The sequence below is a fragment of the Poecilia reticulata genome, linkage group LG7, assembly GCF_000633615.1.
Source record: "Poecilia reticulata strain Guanapo linkage group LG7, Guppy_female_1.0+MT, whole genome shotgun sequence".
Lineage (NCBI taxonomy): Eukaryota > Metazoa > Chordata > Actinopteri > Cyprinodontiformes > Poeciliidae > Poecilia > Poecilia reticulata.
Window position 1 is genome coordinate 12,279,390 of NC_024337.1, and position 16,417 is coordinate 12,295,806.

Below are 16,417 nucleotides of genomic sequence, written 5' to 3' on the forward strand. Positions count from 1 at the left end.
GCATCCACCTGAATAATGTGTAGTTGCGCCACTGGTTCACTGACAATGACAACACTCAGCGTCAAGCCAGTTTGACTTTAATATAATTATCACTCACTAAGGTGGATCTAAACTTTAACTATCATTCAAAACTAGATCCAAGCTTAAGATTCAACTAGTTGACGCTGAAGTCGTATGACAGTTTTTAACTTTTACTAAGGTGATGTTTTCATTCATGATATAACTAATATAGGTAGGATTATTTATTTATTTGTAAAGAAAGCAGTATCTAGTGCGGCGCCATTTCAAACTGAAAAAAGTCCTGAAACGGGAACAAAACCGGGACCGAGACCAATTAAATAAAAAATACGAAAAACAGATGTGCCACAAAATGAATTAAAATATAATAAAGATTATTTTAAGAAGAGGTGGGAGGTATAGAAAACAGAAAGAAATCCACTAAAATTAGGATATTGGGAAACATCATCAAAATTCACAGTTTCAAAGTTTTCATTTACTTTCGCAGCTCTTCTGGAGCTTTTTCTTTCCTTCGCTCGTTTTTGTCGAGCATTCACTTTTATTTCCTTCCCAAAAGTATGACATGAAACGCATTGTACGTGGACGCTCCGCTTCATTCTTCTCCACTTTCACGCCTAAGTACCGAAACAGGAGCGGGGAAATCGGACGCTTGTCGGACAGCGTGGCGATTTTCTGCTATAAGCTGCGAATTACACGCCAGGATCCTTCAAAGTCCGCAGGAGCTGGAGACAGTGGCTGCAGGAGGACAATGACGCATATATCCCACAGATTAGGTTGCACATTGAGAAAGATCAACATTTTAAAACTAAGAGCGGAACAAGTCAGTAATGTGTGGACTATAAGTTGCTTTTACAAGTAAGGAAAAGTTTGATACACAGCTAATTCAAAAGTGTTAGGTTCACAGTGTAAGTGTTATATGTTAAAATACAGTGTTAATTCAACACTTGTTTAGTCTAATTCAGCAACATGAGTGTTAGTTTCCCTAAAGGGCTTGTGGTGTTCCAAAGAGTTAAATAAAAGCAACTCTGTTCAGTGTTGATTTCTAAATGAACACCAACAGTAACTCAGTCTGGCGTTGATTTAGAAATCAACATCAGACAGTTCCTCCCACATTTGTAACATATTTGTGACATCACTTCAGGGAAGGAGCTACAGGGTGGGGGTTGCAGCAGGTCCCTAGTCCAGGCTTAGAAGGGGTCCATATGGGAGGCAGAACATGCCTTCAGGAATTACATTTTTTTTAATCACATCTGACGAGAGCTGTAAAAGGAGGACCCTCTCCTGTCGGGAATTGTGTACACTCATCAGATACCGTTCCCCCCTTTAACATAGGGGGAACAGTATCTGATGGGTAATATTGATTAAAATGCATTGCCCTGATTTTTTTTATCTATCTATCTATCTATCTATCTATCTATCTATCTATCTATCTATCTATCTATCTATCTATCTATCTATCTATCTATCTATCTATCTATCTATNTCTATCTATCTATCTATCTATCTATCTATCTATCTATCTATCTATCTATCTATCTATCTATCTATCTATCTATCTATCTATCTATCTATCTATCTGTTGTTATTATTATTAGTTTCACGCAAAAACGTGAATAAAGTGAGAACTTTGCCGAAACAGTTTGTTTGATCTTTCAAGGTGTCCGTAGTTCTCCAGATAAGCGCGCTGAACAAGCGCGTGCTTTCTCAGTGCTCTTAACGATCACGCGCGTGTTTTGCCGCCTGGGGGGTGCGGAGTGGCAAGAAGACGCAGGGGGCCGGGGGAGCCGTATTTGATGGGGAAACGCGGATCGACGTAACAGCTGAAAGCCTAAACGATTACGTGTTTAGGGGAAGGGTTGGAGGCAAGGGAGGAAAATGAAAAAAGGAAGAGGGTGAAATTGGGACAACACCATGAAACTGAACAAAGACAAAGCGGACGAAGAGGAGTGATCAGTGACCCTTTACAGGGGCTCAAGGCTACATTAAGCCTAATTTCCACAATGTTTCTCATGGCCCCATTAGAGATAAGCAGAGGTATTGTTTTGTATTGTTCTGCCAGATATGTGTGATAGCGTCTTCTCTCCCCCCCCACCAACCCACCCGCCACCGTCCTCTATCGTATCCTACCGTTCAGTCCTAGGCCCTCCCACCTGACCTTTTCTCCTTCTGACTATAATACACACACGAGACAGAGATCAAGGGAACATCTAACAGTTTGAAACCCTCTCCACCTCTCATCCATCACATGTAAAAGAAATCTGCAGAGTAAGCAGTATGCAACGTAGCATCGATGTGCTCATGCGCATTACCACAAGGTAGGACGGATTTAAGGGTAGCAGTGATAGTCAGAACACCTGTCTGTCACATAGCGTCTCTCTATCCTGGGAAGGATGGCACCTTACAGCGAGGAGAATTGCAGAAACGCCCACAAGCTCTTTCAAATGGCGCAAACTGAAATAACGCATCTGCCTCCCACACGAAGCTTGTTCCTCATTTCAAGTATTATATCCGTCGTTCTAACCCTTTGCTTGGTTGGTTCGTCCCCTAAAAAAAAAAAAAACTCAGCCTGGAAAGCTCGCATCATCAAAGTCAAAGCTGCTCTGCTAACAAGACCTCTGGGGGCCAGAGGCACAAGGAAAGTTTGTTTAATGCGATAAAAGGGAGCGTCACGTGACGAGCGCACTGAATGCACTTCAGCTTTTTCTAAGGACTTCTATGAACTCTTCCACACATTGTTTCACTCTCCAAGTTTGCTCTACCAGAATAGGGACGCACATGAGAACTGAAGAGAGGCAGAGAATCCTCTATTAGCATGAGACTGAGGTCAGCCGGGCGGAATTAACGGGCCAGACGTGGATGAAGTGCGCTCCAGACGCTCCTTTCTGTGGCCTGATGCGGATAAACGATGCCCTTGAAGGTGCAGATTTAGCAGTTGACGTATCACGACGGGCAATGACGACACAGGGTTTATAACTCATCCATACAATAAAATTATTAAAAATATTTCACCAAAACACCTAAAAAATAAGACGTTCCTTATTTCACCGCGCCCCCCCCCCCTCAGTGTTTCAAGCACTTCAATATTTCATGTTTATCCAGGTTTTAGAAAGCAGACACTAATCAGATCAACAGTTTCCACCCAAATCCGGTGAACACACACTAGAACGATTCTACACACAAACTCAGGTGTTTTCATGTGAATTTAATCAGTCATAACATGTTAAAGTCATCAACTCAACAAAAAAAAAAACATTTAACGTCATTCGTATTTGAGTAATAAACCTTTGAATATGTCACAAAAAATGTTTAATATTGTAAATACAACGAAATGAAAAAAAAATGTATATATACCTATACCACAGCAAAATATGACTGTGCGAGGTGATTTGCTTCCCAAAAAGAAAACACGTTTAAGCAAAGTTGTTTGAATAATTTAAAATAAGCTGTTAAAAAAAAGGGATGACACCAAGCATAAATGCTCAATAAGTGCTACTTTATTCATTTTGACGGTGATGGAAAAACAAAAAACTAATTTTATGACAAATAAAGGTGCAAAAGGGGATCATTTCAGTTCTTCATGCCTACGTAATAAGCTGCACTTTATTAGTGCAAATGCTTTCACATTCACAGTTACTATCCACAAGCACTCAAAGCTCCCAACTGGGTCTCCTGCTTACTGTCTTCATTGCATTACTTTAGCACATTATCACTCTGGAAGAGATGAAATGTAGTTTGTTGATATATTTGGAATTCGTGCAGAAACACATGGTTGATATTTAGTAAAGGTGCTGCTATGTTAGAAATTATTGTGCATTTAACTTTCTGAAAATTTGAATTTAAGATAAGAAATGTAGATCTTCAAGTCACTTGTGAAAGTATTCCTACCCCTGTAGAATTTTTAAAGATACTTTACCACATTACAACCACAGCAGTAAACTTAGTTTTATAAAAATGTTGTCCAACAGATCAACACAAAGTAGTGCGCAAATGTTAAATGGATGGACGTTGACTCACATTTTTTCAATTTCTGTTACATGAATTATAATCTAAAAAATTTGGCTTGCATTTCAGGTCCCTTAATATTCTGACACCTGTAAGTAAAATCCAGTGCAACTAGCTGCCTTCAGAAGAAAACTGCAGATTGAGAAGAACAGCAATGTCTAAATAAAGTCTTGTTCAGATGGGAACTAATTAGATATTTAACTTTTTTTATTTCACTTGTGTGAAAAACACCATTTGTGGAAGAAGATCAACACGTCATGTTCTGCTGAACACACAATCTTCACAGTGAAACGTTATGGTGGCGGCTTTATGCTGTGGGAGTGTTTTACCTCAAGACGCCTGGTGCTAAAAACAGGGCAGTCCAGGAAAAAAAAATCTTCACATGTTTGACCTTTCTGTTGGTCTTTCATAAAATAATAAAATGCACTGAGGTTTGTGGTTGTAATGAGATAAAATGTGAGACATCTCTAGGGATAGCCTCTGCAAGGCACTACAGGGGTTTCACAGGGGTTTACTCAGATTTAATCTTCACTTTATTTTTGCACAGCCTGGTCAATTAAGCAAAAGAAACATTAGCCTGACAAAACCTTCCAAAGCCCATTCATTTTCACATGTCACCCAGGAGAACCAGGTCACTTATAAGTTGAATTTTAGTTCCAATTTATGGTTCATAATTTGTGCTTTTCATCTTTTTTATTTATTTATATGAAATAACTAAATGCACAGTGCATCTGAATCAAAGCATAGTGTGAAGTCAGATTATCGAGGATCAGCAGGGGGAGTAGAAAACACGACTTGCATATTTGTCTTAAAAGCTGTTTGTTTTGTAATGAGCTACATCTGTGCTTCATTATCACCAAAGTCAAGTAAGATAAACCTTTGGGAGGAAATATTTCATATAAACAGAAATTCCCAAAAACATAAATATCCAATATTTTTCCATATTTACATAACATCTGAATTCTATTTTAAAAATAACTCTCTTTCTTTCTTTTAATAAAGGATGGGTCTTTACGTTTTCAAAAGATCACAGAAACCATCAATTAGGCAAATAATGGAGTGGGATTAAAACTCATTTTCCATTTTATGTGTGAAATGTTTTTTAAAAAGGTTTTATGTGGTTACTGGTAATTTAAAAACGAAAGAAGTTGAAATGACTCCTGCACTGAAGCAAAGCTGAAGGAAAATGTGCTGCGTTCAGGAAAGCTTGTGTTCGTATCACACAACAAAAACACATTACAGGCCAAATAAAACACAACTCAAGTTCAAGATTTTAAAAGAAGACAAACGAAAACATAATAAAAAAAAACATCCTTACCAATGCACATGAAAATATTTTTATCCTCCTATGAGAGTGAAACGACAGAAACAAGATTCAGGAATGATCACACCAATTAAAAATAGTTCCTTTGTGTCAGTGCTGGCAAAAAAGTGTTTGTCACTGGAGATTTTGCGTTGTGACAGATAAACAGCTGGATTGATCAATATTGTCACCAGCTCACACATGAAATCAAGGCCCAGTCAAAAAATAGGTCCAAAGTTCCTAAGGCCATCTAGGATTAGCAGACGCTTATCTCTGGTAGGTAAGAAAACTGAATAATGGCACAAGTAAAAAGGTCGATATGTTCCAGCCTGTCACTTCTCTTAACCCAATGAGGTTTTCAATTAGATATTAGGTCCTAATATTTATATCAATGTGGGTGCTTGGCTTCAGGTGGTGGAGCCAACAGAATCAGAGTGAAAGGTAATGTATCCCGAGGACGATGCTGAAGGTGTGCTTAGGAAACTGTTTGTGTTGCCTTTACTCTCAGCCTTGCTGAGGTGCTTTTGCTTCAGCCAGTCGGCTCCGGCGTTGGACACGGCACCTTCACCTGTCCTGTGCCTGCTGCCAGAGTGCCCTGCAGTCCTCTCTCTGCGTCGGGGTGAGCCCCCTCCGTCCTGGTGTCCCCCATCACGCTGGCCTTTAGTGCAGCCCTTCCCTGAGCCACAAGCCCCGTGGCTCATCTTACCAGGGGACCGGTCCGGTTTGGGGGAGCCCTCTGGCGAGTTGCCCCTGCTACTGCTGCTCCTCTTGTGCGCCGAGGTCCGCCTGAGCACCTGGGGCTCCCGCTCAAAGTCTGTAAGTGGGAAGTGAGGAAGGATGATGGCGTGCTGCTCGTACACGTTGGGGATGAGGGAGATGGTGGACGTGCGGCGCGGGCTCCTCCGGGGGCTCGGCACGGGAGTCTCGTCTATAAAGTTAATCACCTCGTCGCGGCTGAAGCACCGCAGCTCGTCCTCATAGCGCTCCCCGCCGCACACGATGCGGGGCAGGTGCCTGAGGGAGTGCATGCTGTCCTCAGATCGCCGCCGCTTGCGGTGAGGGTGGTGATGATAGTGGCTCTCCTCGTGGTAGGAGACCAGGCTGCTCCTGCGCCTCTCGCGGCGCAGCAAGGTGGAGCTGTAGTGGGCAGCCACTATCACGTCCTCGGTGGAGCCCCATCGGTGCAGGTATGAGGGGATCTGGTCGCTGGTCCACATGTCTGTTTCGTCGTGGGAGTATCTTCTTGTAGGGGGCACCTGGAGGGAAGACACAAAACAAACCCTTCATAATAAAGACTGATACATTCAAATGCACAAAATATAACACTGGCTACAAAAAATATGGCAAACATGCTATGTACCGTTATCTTCCTCATCAATAATATAGATTAATGCATGTAGTATTTATCAGCTTTATGTAAAGATTTAGTGCAACCTAGATTTTTATTAGTGCTAATTCAATTGTTAGAGGCCATTTACTGTGGTCAGTGGAGGAAAAGAATGAAGCAAAAACAACTTACATTCTACATAGCGCCCTGACTCAAAATTAAATCCCACATGCTTCTATTTCCTCGTTTTAAGAGAAACTTTTAGCATAGAGTTATTCTATTTCTATGATCTTATCTTATAAAGGTTTCCTACTTGTTATACTCACATTGTATTCTGACAACTATTCAAAGACAGTGGGTTTGTCAGGATCACGTCAAGAGCCTCAAGACTGATATCAGTCTGCCCCCCTGTGGCGTCTTTCAGTAAATGCAGAGAATTAAACAGCAGACGATACAGTAGCATTGAACTCTAAAGGTGAGAGAGCTGGACAGCAGAGGGCAGCACAAGCTTTAGAATGAGTGAAGATGCAGGACGGACAGTGAAACATGGACACAGAGCAAATAAAGCCAAACAGGCTTTATTCTGCTAATCAGACACCTTGCAGTTGTGAAGCTCAGGCAACATTTAATCGAAATCAGAAGGATTTGCAGACACATGTCACACTTGATCTACTTCGGAAACAATGTAATACAGTTGATTGAGTCAAAGTTCAGTCAGTCATCCTGTAACTGAAACAACAGGTTTATGTTTTTTTTTTTTTTTTGCAGGCACACACAAAGATCAACACAGTCTAATACAACTACACAGCAAAAATAGACCTATTGATGTAAACAAAGGACAAACGATGATGGACAGGGGCACCGAGTTGGTATAATGGAGTGATGGCTACTGTATACATCTCTGTTTGATGACATCTTAACCACAGTCAAGTTAGAAACACATTAAACGTTGTGTTTGAAGTGTCCATCTTTTATGTTGGACATCTGATGTGTTGGGCCAATTTAAAGAAATTGATTTGCAGAATGGATACGTATAAAATAGACATCATGATACTCTTTTTTTCTTTTCTTTTTTTTACTGAATAACACAAAGATGACACAGTACTACTGTCGGATGCTTTGCAAGAGGTAATATTGCATGGTTGGGAATTGTTGACTTTGACGTTACATATCCCCACTACAGCCTTTTAGGACAGTTCAAACTATGGTTACTTTAAACCACGTTGAGGTAATACGGAATCAGAGAGGGCAAAAGGCTATTTTCAAAATGGAGCCAATGTCTGAATCAAAGCACATAGTTTCATTCTGAATTTAATTAACTGCCCTGGAAGACTGCGAGTTCCAGCTTTATTTCAGATGCAGGTTGAGAAGGAGCTTTTTCATCACAGCTCTTCATCTGGAAGAGCTGTGGATGGAAGCTGGATTGAATGAACACAATGTTTTTTTTTTGTTTTGTTTTTTTTGCAGGACGTTTATATCGCTTGATGAAAATCCTGAAATGTAGAAGGTAAGTCAGTTACTACATTCTTACCCTCTTCCACGATAACTTAATGTTTGTAAGTTCGTGACTAGGACATAGTACTTGGTAAATGAAGCACAGTTAATGTATTGATGGGACTACTGATGGTCATATTTACCAAACATTAGTCAGTCTGAGAGAATTTTAGATTCACCCTAGGAAAACAAAAACAAGGCCAAAGAAAAAAACCTGCTGCAAATCAGAGAGAAAGCATCACAATTATTACCATTTCAATCAAGCTGCTGCAAAGGCATACAAGGCCACTTCACCATGCATTCAATGATAAAGTTAAAGTAATTCAACTGATTAAAAAAAAAGAAATGAAGGAAATCAATAAATATACCTGCAAATACTGCATTTTATCTTCCTGTTGTTCCCTCAATGGATACCCTTGCAGAACCCCCCTTTCTAAGGTTGAGAACTCAAACTTGGCATTACGGTCTATCGTCACGATTTCAGGCGCCGAGCTATAGTCATATGGTCTGTCATATATTAAGTCGGCATGAATTCCTCCGTCTTGGCTGTTTTCTGCAAAGTGCAGAAAAGCACGAGCGTCAGGATTAGAGAGCAACGAACTCCATACACAAGACAGACAGACAGACAGACGAATAGAAAGGAGAAACAAGTTCAATCGTTCTCTGATTTGTTGACTCCTCCTATGTGTGTTCTCAGGAACGTAAGCTATAAACAAAGAACCAAGCAGAGATAGCCAAGGAATTGCTTGTGAAATTCAAAACCAAAACCAGAATTGTTGCAATTTTTTTAATCTTTTTTAAAAATTATTATTATTCTAACACAATAACTGTCTTTATGTTCACAACAAATCAACTGAAGATGGGTATAAAATGATCTTGAGGATAAATGTTGGCCAAATGGATGGAGAATGAAAGTTGCTATTTGCACAGGCAGCTTTGCATGCAAAGTTAGTAGCTTTGGGAAACAAGAAACAGTTCTTATACATACAACTGTGATGAGTTATACATGGCAAGCCCTCTGGAAAAAAAGAAAAACAAAACAAAACAGAGAACTGGGAGTGTTAATTATCACACAGAATATGAACTGCCTAGTGTTTTCAATGGCACCCTTTGGACAATTTTCAGCTCTGAGGAAAGGCGTCAAAAAGAGAAAAAGGGTCAGAAGATCTAGAGGGTTAGAAACGGGGCAGGAGGGGTTCGGATGCGGTTGAGTTTAAACAAAAACGGGGAGAAAGTTTTAGCAGAGTTCATGTTTCTACCTGCTGCATGATTATCATGTGACCTCATTTTAGAACCAGATGTTACAGAAGTGTCTGTTTTCTTGGTGGAAATTTCAAATGAATTAACTTGAACTGAACTGAATTAAATCGAGTTGAACTAAGTACTAAATGCTGGTTTAGTATGTTGCGAAAGAGGAAGATTTACCGTCTGTATCATGAGACTTTCTGATATCAGCCAAGTGTCGTTTAACGTGTGTGTATGCCTTTAAATGACTTCAGTCTGCAGGTGACTTGTCATTGCACAAATACAAAAGAAAAAGCAACAGAAAATAAAAAAATAAAAAAACATAAAAGAAGCATTAAAAAAATCATTAATTCAATGTATTTTAGATTTGTAACCAATACCCAATTGTTTTATTCCTGACTTGAGGGAAATATGACCATCAAAATGACATGAATATGTATCTCAACAGCGTTTGGTTCACTTCCACTAAAAGCTGTCAACCGAATGAGGAATCCTTTATTCTGCAGGATAGCCCATTTTAAACCCTTACAGTAAAAACACAAGCAGATGCTTTGTTAAGCAATATAGCTTCATATATCTGTAGAAGTTTTAAAGCATAAATACAGACATCATAGAAAATAAAGTTAAAAGCACTTTATAAAGCTACACAGACACTTGTCCTTTCAGTTTTTATTTCATAACAAAGGTCACATGATAACATTTGACCTGTGACTTGAGATCATGTACAGATTAAAGAAAAGTAATTAAAGCTGCTTAAAAAAAAACTTATTTGCAAATGTTCCAACTTAAAAAGTACACAGAAAAAAAACTACAATATGTGATTTTGAGATAATAGCTTCAAAATCACAGAAATGTTCCATCAAACAGTTGCTGAAGTTTAAAGTCTTTTCAAAGAGATGGCAGAGAAAGTGCCTGTGTGACTGTTCTGTTTTTCTGATGAGATGGAGCATAGAGCAACAATCACTGCCACTGCGCTGAACATTTTAAATTTTGTCAACTGTATCGTACATCAGCTTGTAATCCAGGACATTTTAATAAAAATAGAAATGTTCCCTTTCTTTCTTGACTGAACAGAAATAATTTCACCTAAACAGATTCTATAATCCAACATTTTTGCCACCAAATAATCTGTTTTCATTCTTTTTAGTCATGAGCAATTTGAAATAAATTTTCTTTGGATTATTCTAGACTAAAGCTGTTTAGACATGTCCATAAAGAGCTTTCCTTCATTAATTTAACAAGTTGTCATTTAAAAAAGGCTTTAAACAACATCAACTGGGCAGGTGCAGATGAGGGAAAAACGGAGGCGGGGCAGAAGGGAGACGCCTTACAATAACTTACCCTCATCCACTTCGTCGTTGGACATAATGGCGACACACTTCTCCCACACCATGCGGATGTCGGCCCGGTAACGGTCGCAAGCCCACAGGAACATGGGCAGCAAAATGGACTGAGCGATGGAGCACCACAGCACACACAGCACCATCCAGTTATACGAGCGGTCAAACTTCAGACTGGCAAAGCTCACCACCTTTTCAGAACGAAAAGTAAAGTCTTTTACAGGCTGCAATTAGGCTTCTAGTGTCACAAATAGTATGACGCTATCAATTTGAGCAACATTCAGAAAACTGTTTAGGGGAGAAATTGAGAGAGTTGCATAAAAATACTCATATGGTACTCATACTCTGGTCTGGCGTTAAGGCTGCACGGTATTAGAAAGTCTTGTGCTGGTGGCAATAATTGTAAATTTTGTGATGACAATATCACTGACAACTATAGCACTCCAAATAGGCCTTTGCGGTGTGACTATTGCACAATGAAATACTGGTGATATACTGTGCAGTCTTACCAGATATTTATAATGACTTTACTAGATTGTATAATTGAAGTAATGGAGCACAAACACTTTACATCAGCATTAAAGGGATACCACCTCATTTCAGCGTTAATATAAAAAACATACACTCAAAAACACCAACAGAAATTACAGCTTGCAGGTGATAACAATTATTAGTATTCTTTTCATGTAAAACAACAAAAACTAAACCTGTTTCAACAGACTGAGAAATGTCAACTAACATTAAACAGAGGCCACAGACTGCAACAGCAGTCTAGCTCATGGTGTTGCATCACTGGCCAAACCCATCACCAAACAGCCAGGAAATACAGATGGCAAAACATTTTGTTCATACAACAGCATCAACTATAAACTCTGTAGTTTGTAGTTAACGAAGCGTTCAATTTGCACTAGTGGCCGCTCCCTCTGGAAGCTACAATAAATATTTCTAGCAGGTGCTCAGTACTGCCAGAATTAGAAAATGATGCAGCAAGTATAGACAAGTATAGGCCGCAAGTATAGACAAAACAGGCTTAGTATATGTGTTCATTTTCATCAAACATATGTCAATTTGTTTAGAATCATTTAGTGTGTGATTCTTTTACCAAACTTCAAACAGATATATACACATAAATCACTATTACATGCAACCCTGAAGTTATTGATCTTAGCATCAAAACAAATCCCACCTAGACCCGCAGATATTGTACGAGCATGTGGTTTTGTTTCTGGGCTCTCTAAAGCTGGATTACTCCATGTAACTCCATACACTCCAAAACAAAGACGCAGTATATTTGTGTGTGAACAGCTTTCCATGCATTTAAATAGCTCATTAGATCAGGACCAGCAGACTTGGCGTTTCGTTCACTGCACTAGAAACATGATCTTTTATCAGTAATTCAGCTCTATGAAACAATATACAATGCAGTGTTGTTGTTGTAAAGTGTGCAATTATTCGTTTTTTAACAAAAGGAGTGGATTATCTTCAAGATAATTCAGCAAAAAGGCATTTTTAACTCCGACATGGAAATAAACTATCTCAGCGTAATGCTGCATTATTGCTATGGACTGAGGACGCTTTTCATCTTGCACAAAAAATTGCAACACAGACTCAAAAGTATAGTCTCTTCTCATGATGACAATTGCAACAAAAAGAAGAGATCTAGAGAAAATACAAACAGAGAAAAATAATGTTGAGCTGTTAAAATAAGAGGCCCTTGATTTGGCTGAGTGAGTTTTTTTTTTCTCCTCTCCAGCTTAGAGGACCACAGGAGATGCATGGAAGAAAATTTAGCAATGAACTGTTTTGGTTTTATGTTAAAATTACAACTTAGCAAGAGAAAATAATTCAAAATCTCCAAAATCCAAAGTTGTCAAAATACAAATAATCTTTACAAAATGTACATGTGAAGCAGAGGTAGAATAATTCAAGAATGAGTTATTTCAGATAAACTGAGATCTGATTACAATGATAACTCATTTCAATGCTTATTTACTTAATAGGTAATCAGCAAGTTTTCAAAAAGGGAATCCCAGCAGTATTTCTTCTGAATATACAGGAACAAATATTCATGTCCTCTTTGTGAAATGCTGCAGTTGGTTTGGTTCAGATAGACATGATGTGATTTTAGAAAGCTTTATGGATTATAAAAAGTATTCAGCAGATGCCATAAGCAGACAGACATAACCTAGGTAGCATATAAACTGACCAGATCCATGTGCCTTCTGCAGCTTTTATTGTTAAAAAAAACCTAATTACTGTTGGAAAGTTTATTTACCAAACTTGTAACTAAATTGCTTTCATTAGCAAAGATGGTTCATTGTGGATATATGAAAAAAAGAAGAAAACATCCAACTTTGAGAACTTTAAATGTATTTAGAAAAGGGAAGATGTGAAAGACTATTAACTAATTCACTCATGATTCAGGCATACTTTAACTCAACATTACCCAAGATTGCATAAGTAGAGTCACAATCTCTTCGTATATAATAAAAGTGCTTTAAAAAAACAAAACTGGAAGAGATGGTTTGACAGATAAAAATAAGGGATATGCGGGAGGAAATATGCCTGGCTGTTTTGCCTGCTTCTTGAAATCCACAACTTCAGATATCGTGTAAGTGTGATGTCATATTTATTGAATTGCATAAATCTAAACCATTCTTGCAAATCATGGAGTAATAGCTTCCAAAGCCACATTTTCTCTTTTTTTAGTCTCCCTGACTGACACGACTCCATTTTCCATTGAGAGCTCAAATTTGACCATCTAACATTTTCAGCCATTGCCTACAATAAACTCACCAGTATGGGGAAGCCAGTCAGGAAGTCGTAGATGAAGACGATGCCACTGATCAGGTAAGTGATCTGCAGCGAAGTCTTGAGAGGCTCTGATCCGTCAATGGATGACCTGCGCTTCCCCTGAGCATCCTCCACCACGATGGTTGGGACGTTGAACTTGTTCTTGTCGGCGTTGTGGCCCGCCTGAATGGAGAAGGTCTGGAAGAGAGCAATGCCGATGCAGATCACACCCATGGCCACGCTGCCGCCGATGAGCAGCAGGAAGCACACGCCGAAGCCCAGGCCGATCTCTGTCACAATGAATCTGCAGTCGGAGGTGTAGAAGCGATCGATGGTGTCGTGCCAGCCCACTGCTGGGAGCGTGGACAGGATGAAGGACACCATCCAGATGCCCATCACTGTGTGAACCGCCTGCTTTTTGGTGTTACTCAACCTGGAAGCACAAGCAAAGAATTTTTGTTTCAATTCGGCGAGGCTGTCAGGGCTTCAGCTTAAATTGGCCGTCGCTTTAGGCTCTGCTCCATAAGTCCTGCAGCTCATTAATTTAAAGTTTGTGAGCCTCGTCTTCTCAGCAAAATCTCAGAGGTATTCCTGCTGAAACTTTACCACAGTTACTGTATGCCTGGAAAGCTGACAAAGGTGTACAGAACCCTGCTAACATGTTAGACTTTGATACATTATTTCTAACTTATTTCATATTTAAGATCACATTTAACCTCAATCAAAGGGAAGACGGATCAATCACCTGTTTGCTTAAGTGTGAACACCATTAATCCAGCATTTTGATGAAGCACCTTTGATTGTTTCAACTCTCAGGCTTCTTGAGTTCATACTTGCCGTCAACTACAGTGAACCTGAGTAAACTAACAAAGTTCAGCTGTCCTCGTGAGACGTTCCAGACATCTGTTCATTTTCCTTCTTGGCTGAAGCTGTATTTTGCTGAAAAGTGAACATAATTTAAATCTAGGGTGCAGAAACAATCCACAGCATTATGGAAGCACTTTCTTTCAACAAGAAAGACAGTCGCTGATAAATGGAGAAAATGTACGGCAACAGGGACAATAGAGAAAACTAGATGTTGTAATAAAACCATCCAATTGAAACTGGTCAACAAAGCTGCCAAGAGGCAGACAGCAGCATTGAAACAGCTGCAGAAATAATGAACTTACTTATTTAGTTCTAAATGTGATAATCTCCTTGTAACRACKTGGACTTTGAATATAGTTTTCTAATTCTACTCTTTTGAGGTTTCTAGTTATTGTGGTGTTCAGTTTTTGTGTTTCCTTTTTAAATCAGTACTTTCTCCCAAAGCCTTTCATTCCACATCTGTTCTCACCTGCAAAACATTCAATAACTAAACTATTGGTTTAGTTACGCCGTTGTCAGATCCTCTGTTGCTGCTGCCAGCCTGTTCTTGAATTTCAGGTTCTGCTATTGAACTGCTTCATTTATTAAACTTACTCTGTCCATGTGATTGTATTTGTGTCAGTGACATCATAGCCTGACACTCCTGGTATCTCCATACTCTGGACTAAGGTCTGGTTTTGAAAGAGAAACATTTTCTTCCACAGTAAACATCCAGGCCCAAATAAACCTCCCAGAACCTTTTGAGAGAATGCATGATAGTCTGTCAAAACAAAACCTGAACTTTTAGCTACAATTCCTGAAGGTGAGTTTTGCACCAGAACAACACTGAACGTTTTTAAAGGTTGATCATATTAATAGTGCATATTGTGGTGGCAACGTCAAATCTTGGGTTAGGTTTATTTACATGGAACAGCTTTTTGTAAAAGGTGGGTGTAAAGCTAATACCAGTCAGGATTGACTCAAAAATGTTCTCTTCTCTACAAGACACATTGCAAATCAGCCTCACTGTAACGGCAGGTGTACATCCAAGTCGATAAAAGAGCGACTTAATGAGAAGAAAATGTGAAATGGCTGCGGCCGATTTCAGCTAAGTCTGACAATTAAAAATCCATTGATTCTCCTTTAGAGGGCAGCTAAATATGATGAATTATGGGGACAAGAAATGTCCTCATATTCTGATTTATTATGACAATGTATCCATGAAGAATACTGTCAAAATATTGTTAAGTCAGGAAAAACAATATCTTCTCACCAAAGTAAATTAAATATTGACATTGAAAAGGTGTTTCAAGAACCAATTGAAATATTTATTATGATCTCTCTAAATCACCAATCTTCACATTTTAACAGGTGTGTTAAAAAAAAATAGGTAGACATGTTTTTTTCTAAAAGGTTCAACACAGGGAATCTCAGGACGGCAATAAAAGAATAATAAATTGTGCAAAATATTAAACGCGGAAGGGGGAAAAACTCTTCATGTTGGCTTTTGGTGGACAGGAATATAAATGAAACATTCATTATTAAAATATACATTTAAGATTCTAAAACTGAAGATCTGTTTAAAAAAGCACCGCATCAAGAACAGTTATGGCCTGGACAAGGCAGAGAAGAAAGTGGAAGGAAATCGATTTTTTGATGATAGTTTCCTTCGGTCCATTTGTCATCTGGGTCTTTTTCAGCATGAGAGAATTTCCATTTCCTTTCACCTCCAAGTCGCTGCTACCATGAAGATTTTTCTCTGTCTTAGTCTTCTGGTGGTGTGGATATTGGCGCACTGAGCAGGAGGACATATTGAAAAAGCTGTTTTTAAACAATGAAATAACTTCCTAACAATAACAAACTGCTTTGACTCCTTCCAGTCTGGTTTTCGTGCTCACCACAGCACGGAGACGGCCCTTGTAAAAGYGTTCAATGACATCCATATAAATACAGACTGTGGGAGAACCACAGTGCTGGTTCTGTTGGACCTCAGTGCAGCTTTCGACACTGTTGACCATGACATTTTACTGAATCGACTGGAGAGTTGGA

The 16,417-nt window shown here is 39.2% G+C and overlaps 1 protein-coding gene across 2 annotated transcripts in view; it reads right to left on the bottom strand.

Annotated features, from left to right (window-relative positions):
- Positions 1-3,200: 3,200 nt before the first annotated feature.
- Positions 3,201-16,417, bottom strand: part of gpr153 (G protein-coupled receptor 153) — a 35,631-nt gene continuing 22,414 nt past the window's right edge. For both annotated transcript variants that reach the window (XM_017305881.1, XM_008413516.2), the window contains exons 3-6: positions 13,526-13,955; positions 10,731-10,920; positions 8,513-8,697; positions 3,201-6,579 (exon numbers count right to left, since the gene is read on the bottom strand). In XM_017305881.1, the coding sequence (XP_017161370.1) occupies positions 5,731-6,579; positions 8,513-8,697; positions 10,731-10,920; positions 13,526-13,955 (1,654 nt within the window). In that variant the 3' untranslated portion in view covers positions 3,201-5,730. The remainder of the gene's footprint in view (positions 6,580-8,512; positions 8,698-10,730; positions 10,921-13,525; positions 13,956-16,417) is intronic.